General features: G+C 35.2%; 3 gene segments (V, D, J or C); all 3 read left to right on the forward strand.

Moving 5' to 3' along the window:
• The first annotated feature begins 6,789 nt into the window (after positions 1-6,789).
• LOC130416028 (T cell receptor alpha variable 18-like) lies at positions 6,790-7,681 on the forward strand. The segment is given in 3 exon segments: positions 6,790-6,847; positions 6,965-7,308; positions 7,562-7,681. Coding segments are annotated over 3 exon segments (504 nt in total).
• Positions 7,682-9,691: 2,010 nt separating this feature from the next.
• LOC130416082 (T cell receptor alpha variable 18-like) lies at positions 9,692-10,190 on the forward strand. The segment is given in 2 exon segments: positions 9,692-9,759; positions 9,874-10,190. Coding segments are annotated over 2 exon segments (357 nt in total).
• Positions 10,191-21,331: 11,141 nt separating this feature from the next.
• Positions 21,332-21,876, forward strand: LOC130416090 (T cell receptor alpha variable 14/delta variable 4-like). The segment is given in 2 exon segments: positions 21,332-21,417; positions 21,560-21,876. Coding segments are annotated over 2 exon segments (357 nt in total).
• The last annotated feature ends 1,871 nt before the right edge of the window (positions 21,877-23,747 follow it).

Raw genomic sequence — 23,747 nt, forward strand, 5'->3', positions numbered from 1 at the left:
TTTGAAGCATCAATACTGATGTGTTAAGTAAAATGTATCTGAACATCAAAAACACTCACAGGCAGTTCACAAAAATACTTTTATTCAAAGTTTGAATTCAAATATTTAACAATTTGTTTAAAAAACATGAAACAAAGGTTAACAAATAAACCAATTCAGACCCATATAAAATCATCTTCATGTTTCCTCTGGTATCAGTTAAAATGAGTCCAATACCTGTGGAGCAGATGTCATGGATGTTAATGTCACGTTCTAAAAGTGAGTATAAATAAAGAAAATTTATGTTTGTATTGTATTAATAATCTATAAACTCTTTCATTTACAGGCACTAAGGCCATAGACACCATCACTTCCAACGAAACTGAATTTGCTATCGAGGGCGACATTTTTACACTGATTGGTAATTACAATAATAATCTTTACTGAGGCTCAGTGGTCAGAACATGGCACTAGCAATGCCAAGGTCATGGGGTTCGATCCCAGGGGATTGCAAATAGTCAAAAACAAATGTAAAATGCAACTTAAGTCCATTAGAATATATGGCCAAATGCAGAAATGTAAACGTAAATGTAAATAATGCTTCTGTAGTCTATAGTCTTCAGTGGTATTAGAAATATGCAGATTCACCACCACAGTTTCTCATACTGGAAACATATGACACAGCTATTGAAGCTGATCCTCCAGTTTCTAGAATCTCCATCAAACACAGAAAAGCTGAGATCAGTGTTGATCTGAAGATCTCTTCTGTTACAGACTCTGCTCTGTATTACTGCAGACCACAGTGACAGAAACCTTTTTACCTTTTCTGTGTTTCCTGTTTGCCCCTGTAAAGCTGCTTTGGTCAATGCACATTGTGAAAAGCGCTATATAAATAAACTTGCATTGAATTGAATATTTGTGAGATTTGTGATCTTGTTCAGTTTGACAGAGACTGTAGCAGAGATTCACTGAGAACACAATGACACTTCATTCAGTTATTCTGCTTTCTGTCTTTGTGTGTAAGTCGGCTATCTTAATATTATACACAAAATATTGGAGTTTTAACTTTAGTTCATCTACTTAATCCTAAATAATGTTTTGGACTTTGTATCATAGGAATCCATAATCAACAACATTAAAACCATTAATGTATTTGCTAACTTTTAATTGTTATATTTTAAAGACAAGATAGATATTATATTGAATAGTAAAATAACTGTTGGTCTATTTCTCCAGATGTCAGTTTTGGAAATGAAATCACATCAGACAGACCTTAAGAGGTTGTTGTGGAAGGTTCAAGTGTTCAGTTCTCCTGCAGTTATTCTTCTGCTCAAAATCTTCAGTGGTACCGTCAGTATCCCAGAAGAGCTCCTGAATTTCTTGTGTTCATTTCTGAAGGAGTGAAAGTGGACAGGACATCTGAAATAGATCCCAGATTCACTACTAAACTCAGAATAGAAAAATCAAATAACATACATACAAAATACATCACCTGCATGTAAAGATCACAATAGCTGTATAAAACCAGAAGAGGGCGCTGCTCACCCTTTAATTTCTTTTTTATATATTCATTGTAAGTAAAAAGTTGCATTCAAATGCACTTTGCTTGTCTAAGCAGGCTTTAAAATACGAGCTACTATTGATCTGAAAGAGGAGGAGCTCAAAGCTCATCTATGATGTCATCTTGTGAAATCCATTCACAGTCGGCTACAGAAATCATTCAAGCTGTCTTACTGAATAAACACAATGTTTCTCCATTCTGTAATTCTGCTCTTTGCCTTTACATGTAAGTATTTTATGATTTTCCTTAATACTTGTAAATAAGTTGCCAGAATTTTAAGATCATGTGACTCATAAACTGTTATAGTCCATATACTTTATGGTTTTCAAATAACGTATAATCACCAAAAACATTTATGATTGATTCTAAACACAAACTCTTCACAGATTTAAATCAGATCTACTTTTGCAGGTGTCACACATGGAACTGAAATGAAAATAAACAAAACTGAGGAGTTTGCTGTTGAGGGTTCAAGTGTTTTATTATCCTGCAGTTATTCATCTGCACTCACTTTATTCTGGTACCGTCAGTATCCAAGATCAGCTCCTGAGTTCCTCTTAAACATCATAGATGTTCAGAAAGAAGACAAGACATCTGATGTAGATCCAAGATTCACTGCTAAACTTACTAAAGGAAATGATAAACATGTTCATCTGGAGATCTCCTCTGCTGCTCTATCAGACTCTGCTCTTTATTTCTGTGCCCTGGAGCCCACAGTGACACAAAACACAACTACAGTTCACATAAACCTGACACACGTGTGAAAGGGAAAAATGATTTACCTTCTACAGGCTGATCAGGATAGACAGGACAGAATGGATGACAGCCTGAAGAATTATTGTAGAATATCATAACTCAAATATCTAAAATTACATTATATATTAAAACAAGAAATTGTGTTTTTTTAAGAAGCCCCAACAAACATTCTAGAATAATAATGGACATGTACTACACTGAGTATAAGATACATTTTAAACCTGGACTTTCTGATTTTTCTGATTAATAAAATCATTTGAAACACATATTAAAAATGCCCACAAGAGAGTGAATGTGAAATATAAATGAGAATCATGATGTGGTCTGAAGAGGAGGAGCCTTATACAGTAGATTTATTGATCTGCTCATTTCACACTGAGATGAAACTATTCTGTGTCCTCTCTTGAATTCAGTGCTGCATGTGTAATGGATGTTTATTCAGTTATTATCTTCTGTGCTTCAGCATGTATGTATATTAACTGCTTTTATCAAAAGCGACTTACAGTGCATTTATATATTTATTCAGAATGTGTGTTTTCTTGGGGAAGGATTATGTATTGTATGTCTTGTTTTTCAGATGCTGTTTCTGGATCAGACATCACAGCAGATGAAGGCGATATTTCTGCTGATGAGGATTCACATGTCACATTATCTTGCAATTATTCCTCAGCAGAATATCTTCACTGGTACCGTCAGTATCCCGGATCAGCTCCTGAATTTCTTGTGCTTACTTACAAAGGCGCAACAAATGACAAAATGTCTGATGGAGATCCAAGAATATCTGTGAAACTCACTGAACAGAAGCAGAAACAAGTTCATCTGGAGATCTCCTCTGCTGCTCTATCAGACTCTGCTCTGTATTACTGTGCCATGATGCCCCCAGTGACACAAAACACAACAACACTGAATAAAATAAAAATACATCACCTGCACGTAAAGATTACAATAGCTGTATATAACCAGAAGAGGGCGCTGCTCACCCTTGAAGGGTTTTCTAAACCAGTTGCTGAGTTGTCAACGAAATATCAAGAGCTGTAAGACTTATATTATTTAAATAAGACAAAGCAAGCATTACAATTTTACAACTATACTCAACAATAGAAATTGTGGTTGTGTAACATTCTAAAGCACAATCCATTGAAATCAAGTAAGATAAATTAAATCAAAACATAATAGGCATACAAGCAAAATTTAAGCAAAGACTGATAAAGAACTGAACTGATCAGACAGTATAAATACACAAACTTAAACATAAAACAGGTGTGAACTTCATCAGTAACTGAGGTAACAAACATGAATTAAAATCATTAACTACAGCTGATGACAGAGCAGAGAAAGAGAAAAAAACACAATAGAAATAAAACTCAATACAGAAACACAACATGAGAAAACATACATGACAGAGTGAGAATGGTCTTATAATATTGTTGTGGATAGTTTGAGATTGTAAAAAGGTTGAGATCTACTGATAAAAACAAGACTACAACTCTAATAAAATGTTTGACATCAGTGTCATATAAAATCTTCAGGCTAAAATAATTTCAGTAACATCAAACACTATAATTTATTGTTGCCCTTGGCTTTAATTTCTTTTTTAATACATTGGTTGTAAGTAAAACTTTGCATTCAAATGCACTTTGCTTTTCTAAGCAGATTTTAAAATGTGAGCTACTATTGATCTGAAGAGGAGGAGCTCAAAGCTCAAACAACTATGATGTCATCATGTGAAATCCATCCACAGTCGGTTACAGAAATCATTCAAGCTGTCTTACTGAATAAACACAATGTTTCTCCATTCTGTAATTCTGCTCTTTGCCTTTACATGTAAGTATTTTATTCTGTTTATCAATACTTGTAAATATGTTGCCAGAATTTGGAGATCATGTGACCCATAAACTGTTATAGACACTTTATGGTTTTTAAATAACATATAATCACTGACCACATGTATGATTGATTCTAAACACAAACTCTTCACAGATTTATATCAGATCTACTTTTGCAGGTGTCACACATGGAACTGAAATGAAAATAAACAAAACTGAGGAGTTTGCTGTTGAGGGTTCAAGTGTTTCATTATTCTGCAGTTATTCATCTGCTGTCACTTTATTCTGGTACCGTCAGTATCCAAGATCAGCTCCTCAGTTCCTCTTAAACATCATAGATGGTCAGACAGAAGACAAGAGATCTGATGTAGATCAAAGATTCACTGCTAAACTTACTAAAGGAAATGATAAACATGTTCATCTGGAGATCTCCTCTGCTGCTCTATCAGACTCTGCTCTTTATTTCTGTGCCCTGGAGCCCACAGTGACACAAAACACAACTACAGTTCACATAAACCTGACACACGTGTGAAAGGGAAAATGATTTACCTTCTACAGGCTGATCAGGATAGACAGGACAGAATGGATGACGGGCTAAAGAATTATTGTAGAATATCATAACTCAAATATCTAAAATGACATTATATATTAAAATAAGAAATTGTGTTTTTTTAAGAAGCTCCAACAAAACCTCCACTCACAATAACAATGGACATGTACTACACTGAGTATAAGATACATTTTATGGTCATGGTTCCACTACCATGTCATGTTTTATTCCTGTCTCAAGTGGAATCATGGCATAACCTATGGATTTATGTGAGATTGAATGATTCTTTCTCGTGTCTCGTCATTGTTCCCTACATCTCGTTCCTCGTCAGCCTCTCCTCAGTGCTAATCCCCAGCACCTGTTTCTCGTTAACTATCCTTTGTCTGTTTCCCCTATGAAGAGTCCTCATGTTTCTTTGTCTCGTTGCTCGTGCATTGTTTGATGTATGCTGTTCATGTTCCTGTTACCATTCGTCTTACCTTGTTCCTGGGTGGGGCTTTCTGGGATAGTTAGATGGGAGAGGTTATTATGTGAGTATAGGAGATCATAAGTCTGAGTGGACATCCATGACATGCGGAGTCCCTCAAGGCTCAATTCTTGCGCCAATCCTGTTCAACCTGTATATGCTCCCAATGAGCCAAATAATGAGAAAGAACAAAATTGCTTACCACAGCTATGCAGACGACACACAGATCTACTTAGCTCTATCGCCTAACGATTACAGCCCCATTGACTCCCTGTGCCAATGCATCGATGAAGTCAACAATTGGATGTGTCAAAACTTTCTTCAATTAAACAAAGACAAAACTGAAGCAATTGCATTTGGAAACAAAGATGAACTTCTCAAGGTGAACGCATACCTTCACTCTAGGGGTCAAACAATTAAAAATCAAGTCAGGAATCTTGGTGTGACACTAGAGTCAGACCTTAGTTTCAGTAGTCATGTCAAAGCAATAACCAAATCAGCATACTACCATCTGAAAAATATTGCAAGAATTAGATGCTTTGTTTCCAGACAAGACTTAGAGAAACTTGTTCATGCTTTCATCACCAGCAGGGTGGATTACTGTAACGGACTCCTCACTGGCCTTTCCAAAAAGACCATTAGACAGTTGCAGCTCATACAGAACGCTGCCGCCAGGATTCTGAGCAGAACTAGAAAATATGAACATATCACACCAGTCCTCAGGTCTTTACACTGGCTCCCAGTTAAATTTAGGATTGATTTTAAAGTATTATTACTGGTATATAAATCATTCAATGGCCTAGGACCTCAATACATTGCAGATATGCTCAATGAATATAAACCCAACAGATCACTCAGATCACTAGGATCATATGAGCTAGAAATACCAAGGGTTCACTCAAAGCATGGCGAATCTGCTTTTAGCTATTATGCCAGCCGCAGCTGGAACCAGCTTCCAGAGGAGATCAGATGTGCTCCTACAATAGTCACTTTCAAATCCAGACTCAAAACGCATCTGTTTAGCTATGCATTTAATGAATGAGCACTGTTGCCAATGTTCGTCCGACTGTCTGTACTGTACTGTATTTTACTTTTATAAACTGTTTTAATTACTCTTATTTCTTTTTATTATTTTAATTTCTTCTATGTAAAGCACTTTGAATTGCCACTGTGTATGAAATGTGCTATATAAATAAAATTGCCTTGCCTTGCCTTGCCTTTCCTGTTTCCCGTGTCTAAGTGAGTTTAGTCTAGTGTTTGTTACCAGTGTTTGTTTTATAGTTTAGTTAGTCAGTGTTCTTGTCCTTGTTAAAGTTATATATATATTCCTGTCTTGTTTTACCCCACCGTGGGTCTTTGTTTAATGTTTATTTGTTAAAATAAATATCTGTTACATCATACCGTCTGTGTCTGCCTGCACTTGGGTTCCCACGCCATGTCTCCACTGTGAGATTCATGACATTTTATACCTTGACTTTGTGATTTTTCTGATTAATAATTTGTAACTCATATTAATAATGCCCACAAGAGAGTGAAAGTGAAATATAATTGAGAATCATGATGTGGTCTGAAGAGGAGGAGCTTCATACAGTAGATTTATTGATCTGCTCATTTCACACTGAGATGAAACTATTCTGTGTCCTCTCTTGAATTCAGTGCTGCATGTGTAATGGATGTTTATACAGTGATTCTCTTCTGTGCTTCAGCATGTATGTATATTAACTGCTTTTATCAAAAGCGACTTACAGTGAATTTATATATTTAATCAGAATGTGTGTTTTCTTGTGGAAGGATTCTGTATTGTAATTGTACCTCTTGTGTTTCAGATGCTGTTTCTGGATCAGACATCACAGCAGATGAGGAAAACATTTCTGCTGAGGAGGATTCACATGTCACATTATCTTGCAGTTATTCCTCTAATGATTATCTGTTCTGGTACCGTCAGTATCCTGGATCAGCTCCTGAATTTCTTGTAGTTATTCTTGATGGCACAACTAATGACAAAACGTCTGAAGTAGATCCAAGAATGTCTGTGAAACTCACTAAACAGGAGCAGAAACATGTTCATCTGGAGATCTCCTCTGCTGCTCTATCAGACTCTGCTCTGTATTACTGTGCCATGAGGCCCACAGTGACAGAAAACCATTCACACCCCGACAAAAACCCCAGAGTGAGAGAGAGAGAGAGAGAGAGAGAGAGATTCAGAAAGATACAGAGAGAGATAAACACATAATTAATGAGGAAGTGTGAGGAGGTTCCAGAAGATTCTCATGAAAAACTCTAAATATTGTCATGATGAACCCCACAACCTTGCATTTGCAATTTGAGAGAAATGTTGTTAGCAGTTCACAGAAACAAAACAAAAACGATCATTTTTCTAAAACATTTTTATTTTTAAATGGTCTCTTAATTTCTTTCTGCAGCTATGTGCTGTTGTGCCCACCCAGGATATCTGCAAGCCCACCCTTCTGCACCTGGCAGGATCCGGGTCAGCAGGATCAAAAATGCCATTCTGTAGAACCAATAAATGTATACAGATTTGAAACAACTCAAATGTTATAAAATGACGACTGAATTTTACATTTACCTTAAACCCAGAAAAACACTGGCCATGTAGATATAAATAAAACAATGTAAATTGTTCTTGCTCCACAATAAGTGCTTCAACATTTTCACCACAAGGAGGCATCATTCCTCTGATACTTATATACGTCTGTGGGATCTCAGAATCTGAAAACACAAAGAGAGAAAACATTAAAGTGTATCAGTGAAGTGTATGTGAAGATGTCAAAGCTAGTGATTATTACTCTTATCTTCACAGCACATTATTCAGGTAAGAATATTGTTTTTATTATTGACTCTATATCTGTTTTACATCTTTAATATAGCCTATGCAAATGATTCATGTTTTTTTCAGAATGTGAAGGAAAGGACAGTGTTGAACAGACTCAAGGAGGAATTCCTTCAAATGAAGGACATGAAGTTACTCTACAGTGCAGTTTTTCTACCTCTGATCCATCTCCATATCTTTTCTGGTACAAACAGCTGCCGAACGCATCACCAACATTCATTCTGAGTAAATATTCTTTTGGTGGAGGAACAACTGAGCCTGAATATCAGAAGAGATTTTCTGCAACAATAAACTCAAAAACTGTTCCATTGATAATTCAGGATGTAGATGTGAGTGACTCTGCTGTGTATTACTGCGCTCTGAGGCCCACAGTCACTGAAACACATCAACACTCATACAAAAACACTGTGTGAATATTACAAGTCTGGAAACATGATATTCCTAAACATTAAATACATACTGCCTCTAAATAATCAATGGAGAAGAACAATCACTGTTTGCTTTAATGATTTAAATCTATTCAAATACAGTCCCCAAATCTCTGTAACAATAGATTTGAAAGTTTTGATGTATGTCACCTGTGAACTCATCTGTCTTCCCACCGTCAGTTCAACAAGATGGTTTATTATAGAGTATGTTGATTATAAGTTATACAAAGTTAGATTGTAAAGCATAATTACACAAGTTTAAAATAAAATGAAAAACCAACATATACCACATAATCACCACTAGGGGGAAACATCTCTTACATTTTGGGTTGAGGCTGAGAATTTCAAGGTAAATGATTTAAAGACACACATCACATCAGATATTGTCTCTCTTTAACTCACATCAACAATGACTCAGTGGATGAATTTTGCTCTTTTCTACACTGCTCACATCTATACTGGTACCAACAAAGAGTGAATAAATTCCTAAAATACACACTAAACTGGTTTGACACAGATAAAGAGAATTAACTTGTGTGACTCTGCTATATCTTAGCAGAGTCAACATTGAAAGCATTTTACAAAACCTTCAAATGAATGCTTTGGCTTTTTAACTTAAGTTTTACTGTAACTGTTTGCGCTTGTTTAAAACGCTTTGGACACTTTTTCTTGTTCAGGTTAAGCATACAAGGCTCTGCTAATATTTTTATCTAAATGTTTTATCCACAGAATGTGGGACGTGGGACAGGAAAAGTTACTTTCTAGAGATGAGTTATTGTTGTAATTAAGACTGTTGACAATTTGGCCTTAAGGCATCAATCACATTAAGAGAGTCTATGTAAACACATGCAGGTATTAGGAAGCTAGCGCTGCTGGCTAGTGTTGTGTATAAATATAAAAATTAATCTCCTCAACAAAACCTAAAACAAAACAAAAACATATTGTAGTTTGAGGTACTCTCCTAGACAAGACTATTAATAAATCAGTCATATTTGATGTTCATGTAAGATTGTGTGATGTAAGAGAGTTAATAGATAATTTTAATGACGTATCTTCATACAGTAGTTTTCCAAAAAAGACCTACAGTAACTAACTGCCAACAATGTGGCCAATATATTACTGTAAATATGTCTGGTAAGGTCTACAGTGTGTGTACAGTGTGTTATGAGACACAGCATCATCTGACAGACAGCAGGAAGTTTCATGTGAGTTTACGTGTGAGGTGAAGACACTAACAGTAACACTAATCTACAGCTCAAATCACACACAACATCAACACACAACTGATCTGACTTCACAAACATGATCACACACCTGCTTCTCATCTTCATCATCATTTCAGGTAAGATGAAAAACACATTTCATTGCAGTAGTGTTAAAACTTTTAAGAAAATATTAATGTTGAATAATTAACAAGATAATAATATGATGAAATATTCTTGTCTGTTCGTTTTAGGTGTGATGACTGCAGATCAGATCGGCCCACATAAAGAATCAATAATCATAAAGAAAGAACAGGAGACTGTGACCTTGAGCTGTTCATATGACACCAGCAGCAGTTATGTTACACTTTACTGGTACAGACAATATCCAAACACAGAACTTCAGTATTTAATCTGGAAAAATGCTCGATCATGGACTGATACTGGTACTCCTTCTGATCCTCGGTTTCAGTCGACTACATCATACACGTCCACTGAACTCATTATTAAGAGTGTTTCTCTGTCAGATTCAGCTCTATATTACTGTGCTCTGAGAGTTTTAGCCCAGTGATACAAAAAGCCTGAGAGTCTTTACAAAAACTAAAACACACAATTTTACGTTGAACAACAGATATCAAATTGTGGCAAACCACAGAAATAAACCACAAAGACTGTAAATGACAGAGAATAAAAACACCTGCTGAACATGAAATACATGAAAGAAAGATTAGACTATGACCCCTGTTTGGGGTGCAAACAAAAATTTTAATGATAAAAAAGTAATTACACTTTGTTTTCTGTCTTTTGTGGAATCAACACAATCTTGTAAACATGGAAGAAATGTGATTCATTATGGGCTAATGGAAACAAAAAACGACCTACTTCCCAAAATAATATCTTCATAACAACTAAAAAATACATCAGAATGTATGTCCTAACTAAAAGGAATAAAGAGGCGAAACAAGTCAGAAACAAGAAATGGCCCCAAACTGGATATGACAGCACCCAATTAAAATCTGTATATTCTTTTCTTACAAAAAAGACATTGTGTTGCTCTAAAACTTATGTATAAATCCACTGTTGTGTGTATACAGATATTAAGTGTCATGATTCCGCTATCATGTCATGTTTATTCTTGTTCTTGCAGCGGAGTCATGGCATAGCCTTGGGTTATGAGTGAGAAAGTGGTTTTTGCTTAGATATTGGCTGTCATGTTCTTTCTCGTGTCTCATCAGTGTTTCCCGCCCACTCGTTTCCTTGTTACCTTCCCATTAGTGCTTCATCCCCAGCACCTGTTCCTTGTTAATTATCCTTTGTTCGTCTCCCAATTGAATGCCCTTGTTTTCTCTGTCCTGTGCACGTTTGTTCTTGTACCTTCTTATACTTTGTAGTACCTGCACGTTCTGTGGAAATCTATTGAGGATTTGTCCCTACGCTGTGTCCCAGAGTTTCTGCTCCAGCGCTCTTTTCCTGATTTTTTATTTAAGATTTTTGTCACAGCTTGTTACCCTCCATGAGTTTTTCGTTCCTGTTTGGTGGTCTTTGTTATCCCCTGTATTTTACCCCATTGTGGGTTTTTGCTTTGTGTTTCCTGTTTAAATATAAAAGTATTTTGTTTTACCTTACCACCGTCTGCCTGCATTTGGGTTCTCTCACCACACGTTTCGTGCCATTGAGACTGTGAGAATAGCTTTGATTACCTAACATTACTGACACATGAGAGGAAAACATTGATCACTTGAAGCCACTGTTGTTGATGAACATACTGCTGGTTAATTGTATGATACTATTGAGATCAAATATTTCAAGAACTTTAAGGCTTGAATGTTATACTACTAAAAAAAAGGTTTCACCTCACCAATGCGGATATTCACTGAAATAAAAATAAAAATTAAACTGTGGGCATATCTAACACTATGGTATTTAGTGTTATATATAGTGGTATATAAAATATATTTTATTCCAAAAATGCAAAAACCAGTTTTACAAACATTTTTGCTCATTCTTCTGAACTGTAAGTCATAGAAACAAAATATTTTCCCTCTGAAACCATTCCGATGATATCATTTTCTGTCAAGTACATTGTCCGGCATTTTTAATTTGTCACAATAAACGTTTTAACTCCTCGTAGAGCGTTTGTCTGATTTACTTTGGTATGTAGCTTGAGACACTCCTGACAAAAATGTATGTTATAATGAGTCACTAAATTGTTTTCATATTTTACAAGGTAGCCTATTTACAGTATTCATATATCTAAATTGAATACTGTTTAAGACCATTTTTAAGACTCTTTCCATACATTTTAAGACCACTTCAAGTTACTTTGGCAACACTTTGACTTACATTTACTATATACTGATTGTAAAACAGTCTTAGTTTGTGATGACTCTGTATTAATGCAGCATAATTCAGAAGGGTGGGAACAAACCACAATAGAATTCATTGAGTGACTAAACCAATGCAAGTTTTATTAGAAGGCGAAAGGAGGCTACGCTAAATGTCTTCCGACACACAGAGCAGTAGTAGGCCTACTCCTCACGGTTATTCCAAGAGATGGACCTCAACCATGGTTTCAACACTTCATGCTCCAACCATTTCGGACAAAAACTTGAAGTTTCCCAATTAGTCAACGAAAGGGTGTAACGATTCACCGTGAGCCGGTTGAAAATCGATTATTATTTGTGAATAGACGTTATAAAAGGCGCAGTATAGTTTTGAACAGCAGGGGCCGCTGTTTTTCTGCAAACTTGGTAAACGTGGATATGCTGATATTTCTTAAAAAAGTAAAAGTTATGAAAGTCTTATTTTGTTTAAATTAAAGAGATTTTTGTATTGTTCATTTTTTATTTTATTTGGAATTTGTTTAAAGACTGCAATTTAGTTTTGTTATTTGACATAAAATACATTTTTAGTTAACAAAGAATTGTGCAGCATTACAGAAATAATAAAAAGGCAATTTTCTTCAACTAATTGTGTAAAAAATTGTGATAAAATCGCATCGTGAGATAAGAATCGTGAATCGTATCCCATCGTGAGCTGAGTTAATCTTTGCAACCCTAGTCAAGGATGTTGTTTAACAACAGGGTGTAAAAGGACCTCCCACTCTTCGCCTACACAATGATTGAATTCAGACAAAATTTAGCAATTGACTTCTGTGGACAAACATGAAGAAATGATAAGATTGAATACCTTAGAAAATTGCATTTAAGCCTTTTTAATACTTTTTAAAGGCCTTAATTTTCTCTATATTTATTTATCAACTTTTAATACTTTTTAAAACCCCACGGACACCCTGGTTTATTACAGCACCACTGTTAACTAACACTGTGATATTTAAAGACGGACAACATGAATAATAAACAGATGATATTCATCATTCTCTTCACATTTACAGGTACATCTCTCACAAGTTATTTATCACATCGACTTCCTTAAATCATAATATGTTTTAAAATAATTCATTTTTTTTTTCAGGTGGATTTGCTGCTCGAATTGGACCAAGAGAAGAAGAGAGTAATATCATCAGAAGTGACGGAGAATCTGTGTCTCTGAGCTGCACATATGAAACAACCAGCAGTTATATTAGACTTTACTGGTACAGACAGTATCCTAACACAGAACCTCAGTTTATTCTGTATAAAGGCGCTCGAACAAATACTGGTTATGACAATATACCAGACGATCATTTTCAGTCAAAAATATCTGAATCATCCACTGAACTCATTATTATAAGTGTAGATCTGTCAGATTCAGCTCTATATTACTGTGCTCTGAGAGATGGAGCCCAGTGATACAAAAAGCCTGAAAGTCTTTACAAAAACTCACATACAAATGAAGACTTTGAAGAATGTACTATCAAATTTTATCAAACCACATGAGTTTTATGTAAACCACTCAACACTGCAGTTAAGGGAATGTGGTGACAGCTGTGAATTTGGGTATATGCACACATGGCGAGGTCGATGACATACTTCCACTAAAATATCAGCTAGCTGAGCCACTTCAACTCTCATAGCACTGAAGTAGTTTTTTACCAAGCGATCCTGATAAATTGATTTAAAAAAGTTTACATTTTAGTGAACCTACAGCACTACAGCTCAGCATTGTTCAGTGCCCCTGTGATCAAGCCTCAAATAAGTACTTAGTGTTTTTTTTCATATTTGTGAAAATAGCTTGAAACGTATAACTTGAGGTTATTCTCCATTTTGTTTGTCAAATGTATGATGTAGTGTTTGGATAATTAAACTCACGTCATTGACTGTAATCCTATAGGTGGATCTTGAAGCCACTGAGTGAAAATGCCATTGTTCCCTGGCACTACATGCTGCGTCTGAATTCGCTCACAAAAAAATGCAAACAGTAACGTAATAACACAATGTTTTTGCAATTAAACTGATTTCATATAAAGTATATGTTTAGCTTATTGTATTTTGCCTGCCTGCATCTTATAAACAGCAAGAAGATATGAGTGGTCTCTATGGTTAAGCTCATTGCCTTGAAATCTGTCTAAAATGTTTCAAGGCAGGCTAAAGGTGTAACAGCACTTTTAGGATTGTTGTGAGTTGGACTTATTGACTTAGTCCTCTTCACTACTCCTAAAGTTTCACACATTAAGCACATAGTTTAAGCTCTAGAAAACTGCTTTCATGTAGCTCAGTAGTAAGAGCATTGCATTAGCAACGCAAGGCTGTAGGTTCGATCCCAGGGAACTGTACATACCTGTGCATAAAAGTATAGAATAATGCAATGTATATCGCTTTGAAAAAAGCGTCTGTCAATTGCATAAATGTAAAATTTGTGTACGTTCACAAAGCTGCTGTCTACGCTTCATTTCTAAAAAAGTATTACTTCAATGTTTTTGAAGTAAAAATACTGATGTGTTAAGTAAAATGTATCTGAACATCAAAAACACTCACAGGCAGTTCACAAAAACACTATTATTCAACGTTTGAATTCAAATATTTAACAATTTGTTTAAAAAACATGAAACAAAGGTTAACAAATAAACCAATTCAGACCCATATAAAATCATCTTCATGTTTCCTCGGGTATCAGTTAAAATGAGTCCAATACCTGTGGAGCAGATGTCATGGATGTTAATGTCACGTTCAACAGTGAGTTCAAATAAAGAAAAAATATGTTTGTATTTTATTAATAATCTATAAAATCATGTAAGGCCATAGACACCATCACTTTCAATGAAATTGGAACACTGATTGGTAATTATAATTATAATCTTTCCTGAGGCTCTGTGGTCAGAACATGGCACTAGCAATGCCAAGGTCGTGGGTTGATTCCAGGGGATTGCAAATAGTCAAAAACAAATGTAAAATGCAACAAAAGTCAATTTGGATAAAATGGTCAAATGCATAAATGTAAACGTAAATGTAAATAATGCTTCTGTAGTCAATAGTCTTCAGTGGTATTAGAAATATGAAGATTCACCACCACAGTTTCTCATACTGGATACATATGACACAATTATTGAAGCTGATCCTCCAGTTTCTGGAATCTCCATCAAACACAGAAAAGCTGAGATCAGTGTTGATCTGAAGATCTCTTCTGTTAAAGTCACAGACTCTGCTCTGTATTACTGCAGACCACAGTGACAGAAAACACAACAACACTGAACAAGACTACATATGATATATGCTCCAATCATATTCACCATAGAAATATAAAGTAAACAATAAAACAACATGTATGTTCACAATAGTAAATTAGGAGTTTTAAGCAGTTATAATTTAAATCAAGACACAATCAGATGTTCACTGTTTTTTTTTGATTACTCAAATACACAAACATCATAATGAAATCCTAACTAAAACTTTAAATTATAACAACTATCCATCCATCCATCCATCCATCCATTTTCTTCCGCTTATCCGGGGCCGGGTCGCAGGGGCAGCAGTCTAAGCAGGGATGCCCAGACTTCCCTCTCCATAGACACTTCCTCCAGCTCTTCCGGGGGGACACTGAGGCGTTCCCAGGCCAGCCGGGAGACATAGTCCCTCCAGCGTGTCCTAGGTCTTCCCCGGGGACTTCTCCCGCAGGGGCATGCCTGGAACATCTTCCCGGGAAGGCGTCCAGGGGGCATCCGGAAAAGATGCCCGAGCCACCTCAGCTGGCCCCTCTCGATGTGGAGGAGCAGCAGATCTACTCTGAGCTCCTCCCGAGTGACCGAGCTTCTCACCCTATCTCTAAGGGATCGCCCAGCCACCCTACGGAGAAAGCTCATTTCGGCCACCTGTATCCGGGATCTTGTCCTTTCGGTCATGACCCACAGCTCAACTATACTTGTTCTAAATATATGTTAGTTTCTCCTTACAGAATCAAGTTTGTTTTTCCGTTCTGTTTATGTTAGGTGATGGTAGGAGGGGTTTGTGTGTGAGATGTGTGATCTTGTTCAGTTTGACAGAGACTTTAGCAGAGATTCACTTATTGTGAATCAGTTATTCTGCTTTCTGTCTTTGTGTGTAAGTCGGCTATCTTAATATTATACATAACACATGTTTGGAGTTTTAACTTTAGTTCATCTACTGAATCCTAAATAATGTTTTGGACTTTCTATCATAGGAATCCATAATGAACAACATTTAAACCTTCAATGTATTTTCTAACTTTTAATTGTAATATTTTAAAGACCAGATCGCTATTATATTTAATATTAAATGAACTGTTGATCTATTTCTCCAGATGTCATTTTTGGAAATGAAATCACATCAGACAGACCTGAAGAGGTTGTTGTGGAAGGTTCAAGTGTTCAGTTCTCCTGCAGTTATTCTTCTGCTCATAATCTTCAGTGGTACCGTCAGTATCCCAGAAGAGCTCCTGAATTTCTTGTGCTCATTTCTGAAGGAGTGAAAGTGAGCAGGACATCTGAAATAGATCCCAGATTCACTACCAAAACCAGAAAAGAAAAAGAAATTAACATACATACAAAATACATCACCTTCATGTAAAGATTACAATAGCTGTATATAACCAGAAGAGGGCGCTGCTCACGCTTAAAGTGTTTCTAAAGCAGGTTCTGAGTTATCAACAAAATATCAAGAGCTGCAAGACTTATATTATTTAAATAAGACAAAGCAAGCATTACAATTTTACAACTAAACTCAACTACAGAAATTGTGGGTGTGTAACACACTCCATTGAATACAAGGAAGATACATTTAATCAAAATAAAATACCAACTGAATTTAAGCAAAGACTGATAAAAAACTGAACTCACCAGACAGTATTAATGAAGAAACTTTAACAGAAAACTGGTGTGAACTTCATCAGTAACTGAGGTTACAAAACATGAATTAAAATCATTAACTACAGCTGATGACAGAGCACAGAAAGAGAAAAAAACACCATAGAAATAAAACTCAACACAGAAACACAACATGAGAAAACATACATGACAGAGTGAGAATGGTCTTATAATATTGTTGTGGATAGTTTGAGATTGTAAAAAGGTTGAGATCCACTGATAAAAACAAGACTACAACTCTAATAAAATGTTTAACATCAGTGTCATATTAAATCTTCAGGCTAAAATAATTTCAGCAACATCAAACACTATAATTTATTATTGTGCTTGGCTTTAATTTCTTTTTTAATACATTGGTTGTAAGTAAAACTTTACATTCAAAGGCACTTTGCTTTTCTAAGCAGATTTTAAAATGTGAGCTACTATTAATCTGAAAGAGGAGGAGCTCAAATCTCATCTATGATGTCATCTTGTGAAATCCATTCACAGTCGGTTACAGTAAACATTCAAGCTGTCTTACTAAATAAACACAATGTTTCTCCATTCTGTAATTCTGCTCTTTGCCTTTACATGTAAGTATTTTATTATTTTCTTCAATAATTGTAAATAAGTTGCCAGAATTTGGAGATCATGTGACCCGTAAACTGTTACAGACACTTTATGGTTTTTAAATAAAGTATAATCACTGACAACATTTATGATTGATTCTAAACACAAACTCTTCACAGATTTATATCAGATCTACTTTTGCAGGCGTCACACATGGAACTGAAATTAAAATAAACAAAACTGAGGAGTTTGCTGTTGAGGGTTCAAGTGTTTCATTATTCTGCAGTTATTCATCTGCTGTCACTTTATTCTGGTACCGTCAGTATCCAAGATCAGCTCCTCAGTTCCTCTTAAACATCATAGATGGTCAGAAAGAAGACAAGAGATCTGATGTAGATCAAAGATTCACTGCTAAACTTACTAAAGGAAATGATAAACATGTTCATCTGGAGATCTCCTCTGCTGCTCTATCAGACTCTGCTCTTTATTTCTGTGCCCTGGAGCCCACAGTGACACAAAACACAACTACAGTTCACATAAACCTGACACACGTGTGAAAGGGAAAAATGATTTACCTTCTACAGGCTGATCAGGATAAACAGGACAGAATGGATGACAGGCTGATGAATTATTGTAGAATAGCATAACTCAAATATCTAAAACGACATTATGTATTAAAATAAGAAATTGTGTTTCTTTTAAGAAGCCCCAACAAAAGTTGTAGAATAATAATGGACATGGACTACACTGAGTATAAGATACATTTTATCTTATAAAAAATAATTTGTTACACATATTAATAATGCCCAGAAGAGAGTGAATGTGAAATATAAATGAGAATCATGATGTGGTCTGAAGAGGAGGAGCTTCATACAGTAGATTTATTGATCTGCTCATTTCACACTGAGATGAAACTATTCTGTGTCCTCTCTTGAATTCAGTGCTGCATGTGTAATTGATGTTTATACACTTATTCTCCTCTGTGCTTCAGCATGTATGTATTTTTACACGTAAATGATTTTATCAAACGCGACTTACACTGAATTTATATATTTAATCAGAATGTGTGTTTTCATGAGGAAAGATTCTGTATTGTAATTGTACCTCTTATTTTTCAGATGCTGTTTCTGGATCAGACATCACAGCAGATGAGGAAAACATTTCTGCTGAGGAGGATTCACATGTCACATTATCTTGCAGTTATTCCTCTGCAGATTATCTGTACTGGTACCGTCAGTATCCCGGATCAGCTCCTGAATTTCTTGTACTTATTCTTGATCGCACAACTAATGACAAAACGTCTGAAGTAGATCCAAGAATGTCTGTGAAACTCACTAAACAGGAGCAGAAACATGTTCATCTGGAGATCTCCTCTGTTTCTCTATCAGACTCTGCTCTGTATTACTGTGCCATGAGGCCCACAGTGACAGAAAACCATTCACACCCCGACAAAAACCCCAGAGTGAGAGAGAGAGAGAGAGAGAGAGAGAGAGAGATTCAGAAAGATATAGAGAGAGATACATGATATTAATATTTTAAATAGACAGATCAATACAGTTTATTATTATTGTTGTAATATACAGCACAACGTTACTGAAAGGAAGACTAAGATAGGCTTTAAAGCGTGATATACATTAAAGTTAATAAATAACACATGTAACCGTGTACAAGCACATTATCGCCACATGGTTGCTGTGTTATCAAACTGATCATGAATCAAACCTTTCACATGATCTCACAAAAATATACTCAAGCTGTGAGGTTGATACATACTGTATATGTAAGACATCCAAACAGAAGTCAGACACAGACAACAGCAAATAAACTAATAAACATATAATTAATAAAGGAAGTGTGAAGAGGTTCAAGAAAATTAACATGATAAACTCTAAATATTGTCATGATGAACAATAACAGACACAATTTTATTAGAAATCTAGCTCTATTGTTTTGTCTTACATCATGTTTTACTTTTACTTGTTTTACTTTTTGAAATCTTAGTGTGATGATGTGGAACAGGATTAAAGAGGAATATGATTATGTTAAGATCCACTATAGAAGTATAGATGGTAAACCTGCTGTATTCAGAGGGTGGAGTCATAAGATGTCAGTCTGACACTTTCAGTGACTCAGTCACAGACTAAAGTAGATGCTGGAAATGTGTCTGAATTTATGTAGATAATAAATAATGTTTTTCATCACTTCACCAGGAAACATGCCCACACACTGGATTAAACAAACTCTCATTCTTTTCATATATTTCATGGGTAAGTAGAATTTTTTTCTGTTTAAAACATCAACAAGATTATTTCAATCAATGTCTTTTAATTATTTTTACTAATTTAGTTTATCATGAAACTCTACAGGAATCAAATCACAGGACAGTGTTGAGCAGAATACAAGAGTTCAAACTGCTTCTGAAGGTGAAACTGTATCAATAAACTGTACATATGAATCTTCTGGATCTCCGACTCTCTTCTGGTACCATCAAACAGTAAAATCTGCTGACCCACGACTGAATTTTACCTTTACCTTAAACCCAGAAAAACACAGGCCATGTAGATATAAATAAAACAATGTAAATTGTTCTTGCTCCACAATAAGTGCTTCAACATTTTCACCACAAGGAGGCATCATTCCTCAGATACTTATATACGTCTGTGGGATCTCAGAATCTGAAAACACAAAGAGAGAAAACATTAAAGTGTATCAGTGAAGTGTAAGTGAATATGTCAAAGCTAGTGATTATTACTCTTATCTTCACAGCACATTATTCAGGTTAGAATATTGTTTTTATTATTGACTCTATATCTGTTTTACATCTTTAATATAGCCTATGCAAATGATTCATGGTTTTTCAGAATGTGAAGGACAGTGTTGAACAGACTCAAGGAGGAATTCCTTCAAATGAAGGACATGAAGTTACTCTACAGTGCAGTTTTTCTACCTCTGATAAAACAGCATATCTCTTCTGGTACAAACAGCTGCCGAACACATCACCAACATTCATTCTGAGTAAATATTCCTTTGGTGGAGGAACAACTGAGCCTGAATATCAGAAGAGATTTTCTGCAACAATAAACTCAAAAACTGTTCCATTGATAATTCAGGATGTAGATGTGAGTGACTCTGCTGTGTATTACTGCGCTCTGAGGCCCACAGTCACTGAAACACACTCAACACTCACACAAAAACACTGTGTGAATATTACAAGTCTGGAAACATGTTATTCCTAAATATTAAACACATAATGGCTCTAAATAATAAAAGGAGAAGAACAATCACTGTTTGCATAGAGTATGTTGATTATAAGTTATACAAAGTTAGATTGTAAAGCATAATTACACAAGTTTCAAATAAAATGAAAATCCAACATATACCACATAATCACCACTAGGGGGAAACATCTTACATTTTGGGTTCTGACTGAAAATATTAAGGTAAATGATTTAAAGACACACATCACATCAGATATTGTCTCTCTTTAACTCACATCAACAATTACAAAGTGGATGAATTTTGCTCTTTTCTACACTGCTCAGATCTATACTGGTACCCACAAATAGTGAATAAATTCCCAAAATACACACTAAACTGGTTTGACACAGATAAAGCGAATTAATCTGCTATATCGTAGCAGAGTCAACATTGAAACATTGATTTTGTGATGTAAGAGAGTTAATAGATCATTTTAATGACGTATCTTCATACAGTAGTTTTCCAAAAAAGACCTACAGTAACTAACTGCCAACAATGTGGCCAAATATTACTGTAAAAATGACTGGTAGGTCTACAGTGTGTGTACAGTGTGTTATGAAACACAGCATCATCTGACAGACAGCAGGAAGTTTCATGTGAGTTTACGTGTGAGGTGAAGACACTAACAGTAACACTAATCTTCAGCTCAAATCACACACAACATCAACACACAACTGATCTGACTTCACAAACATGATCACACACCTGCTTCTCATCTTCATCATCATTTCAGGTAAGATGAAAAACACATTTCATTGCAGTAGTGTTAAAATATTTAAGAAAATATTAATGTTGAATAATTAACAAGATAATAATATGATGAAATATTCTTGTTTGTTTGTTTGTTTGTTTGTTTGTTTGTTTGTTTATTTAAGGTGTGATGACTGCAGATCAGATCGGTCCAAATAAAGAAACAATAATCATAAAGAAAGAACAGGAGACTGTGACCTTGAGCTGTTCATACGACACCAGCAGCAGTTATGTTAGACTTTACTGGTACAGACAATATCCAAACACAGAACTTCAGTATTTAATCTGGAAAGAGGCTCGATCGTGGAGTAGTACTGGTACTCCTTCTGATCCTCGGATTCAGTCGACTACATCACGCTCATCCACAGAACTCATTATTAACACTGTGACTCTGTCAGATTCAGCTCTATATTACTGTGCTCTGAGAGTTGGAGCCCAGTGATACAAAGTGCCTGACAGTCTTTACAAAAACTAAAACATACAATTTTACGTTGAACAACAGATATCAAATTGAGGCAAACCACAGAAATAAACCACAAAGGCTGTAAACGACAGAAAATAAAAACACCTGCTGAACATGAAATACAAGTTCAGGAAGAAAGGTTAGCAGTTATGCATTCATGACCCCTGTTTTGGGAGCAACCAAAAATTTAAATCATATAAAAAAGTAATTACACTGTATTTTTGTCTTTTGTGGAATCAACACAATCTTGTAAACATGGAGGAAATGTGCTTCATGATGGGCTAATGGAAACAAAAAACCTACTTCCCAAAATAATATCTTCATAACAACTAAAAAATACAACAGAATGTATGTCCTGACTAAAAGGACTCAAGAGAAAACACAAGTCAGAAACAAGAAATGGCACCAAACTGGATATGATAGCTCCCAATTAAAATCAGAAAATTGTTTTTTTTACCAAAAAACATTGTTTGCTCTAAAACTTATGTATAAATCCACTGTTGTATACAGGCATTAAGACTGACGGTAAGAATAGTTTTGATAAACTAACAGTACTGACATGAGAGGAAAACATTGATCACTTTAAGCCACTGTTGTTGATGAACATACTATTGATAAAATGTATGATACTATTGTGATAAAATATTTCAAGATCTTTAAGGCTTGAATGTTAAACTAATAAAAAAAGGTTTCACCTCACCACTGCGGATATCTACTGAAATTAAATCAAATTAAACTGTGGGCATATCTAACACTATGGAGCGATTTCAATCTCATTATTTATTCACGTGTAAAACATGATGTACTCTTGCTTAGCCAGTTTCACGTGTAGAAATGTAAACTTTTATCATGGAATGTGAATGTTCAAATCTTCACTCGGGGGTTAATCACATTGGATTTGTGTGTTTGTGTATTTTGAGACTCAATTTGGCTGCGATACCCCTCCCACGTAAGTTGTCATACTTTTGAGCTAATCAGATCCAAATTTTCCTTTCAACCAATCATAAGCGAAGTCAAGGATCATCTGGACTTTTATGGATCAGTGACTACAGCTGTTCCTCCAGTTCCTGGAATCTCTATTACTATATTCAGACAAAATGTTGTATCATAGGTAACCATAGAAAAAGAAGAGGATAGTTAAATCAAACTTGGAGGAAACAGTAGCAAAAGCTGAAAAGGAGACAAAAAGGAAGCATAACTTACACCGAAAAAAATTGTTATGTTGAATTTACTTAATTTTTTTATGTCAAGGGGTTTCACGAAATAAATGTATCTAAAACCAGATATATTTTTTAAATCAAGTGTACTAATATTTTATAAGTGGATTGTACTTATATTTTATAAATTGGTTCAGTAATTTTAGTTTAATTATATTCATAATTTCAGCTAAACTATTTTGAGTAGAATTTATTTGTTTTTTGTTCCGTACACTAAAATTGTGCAACCAGATCAATTTACATTTTTACATTTACATTTTAGGCATTTGGCAGACTACGCTTTTATCCAAAGCGATTTACATTGCTTTATCCTATACATTTTACTTAGGTATTTTCAGTCCCCTGGGATTGAACCCACAACCTTGCTCTTACCACTGAGCTACAGGAAATTTAATGGTTTGATTTCTACATACTAGAATCTAATTTAATCCAATAGTTTTTTAATCTCTTATTGTATCTTAAATTTCATTCATATTCAGACACATAAATCAAACCAAATATTTTCAACTCAAACTTAATTTTTCTGATATAAGAGATATATTTTTGCTCTCCCTAACAACAGTGGCTCTATACATATATGTATATACAGGAGAAGTTTGGAGGAAAGCCTTTTATCACCCATTTTCAAGAGCA

Source organism: Triplophysa dalaica, chromosome 3, assembly GCF_015846415.1.
Source record: "Triplophysa dalaica isolate WHDGS20190420 chromosome 3, ASM1584641v1, whole genome shotgun sequence".
Lineage (NCBI taxonomy): Eukaryota > Metazoa > Chordata > Actinopteri > Cypriniformes > Nemacheilidae > Triplophysa > Triplophysa dalaica.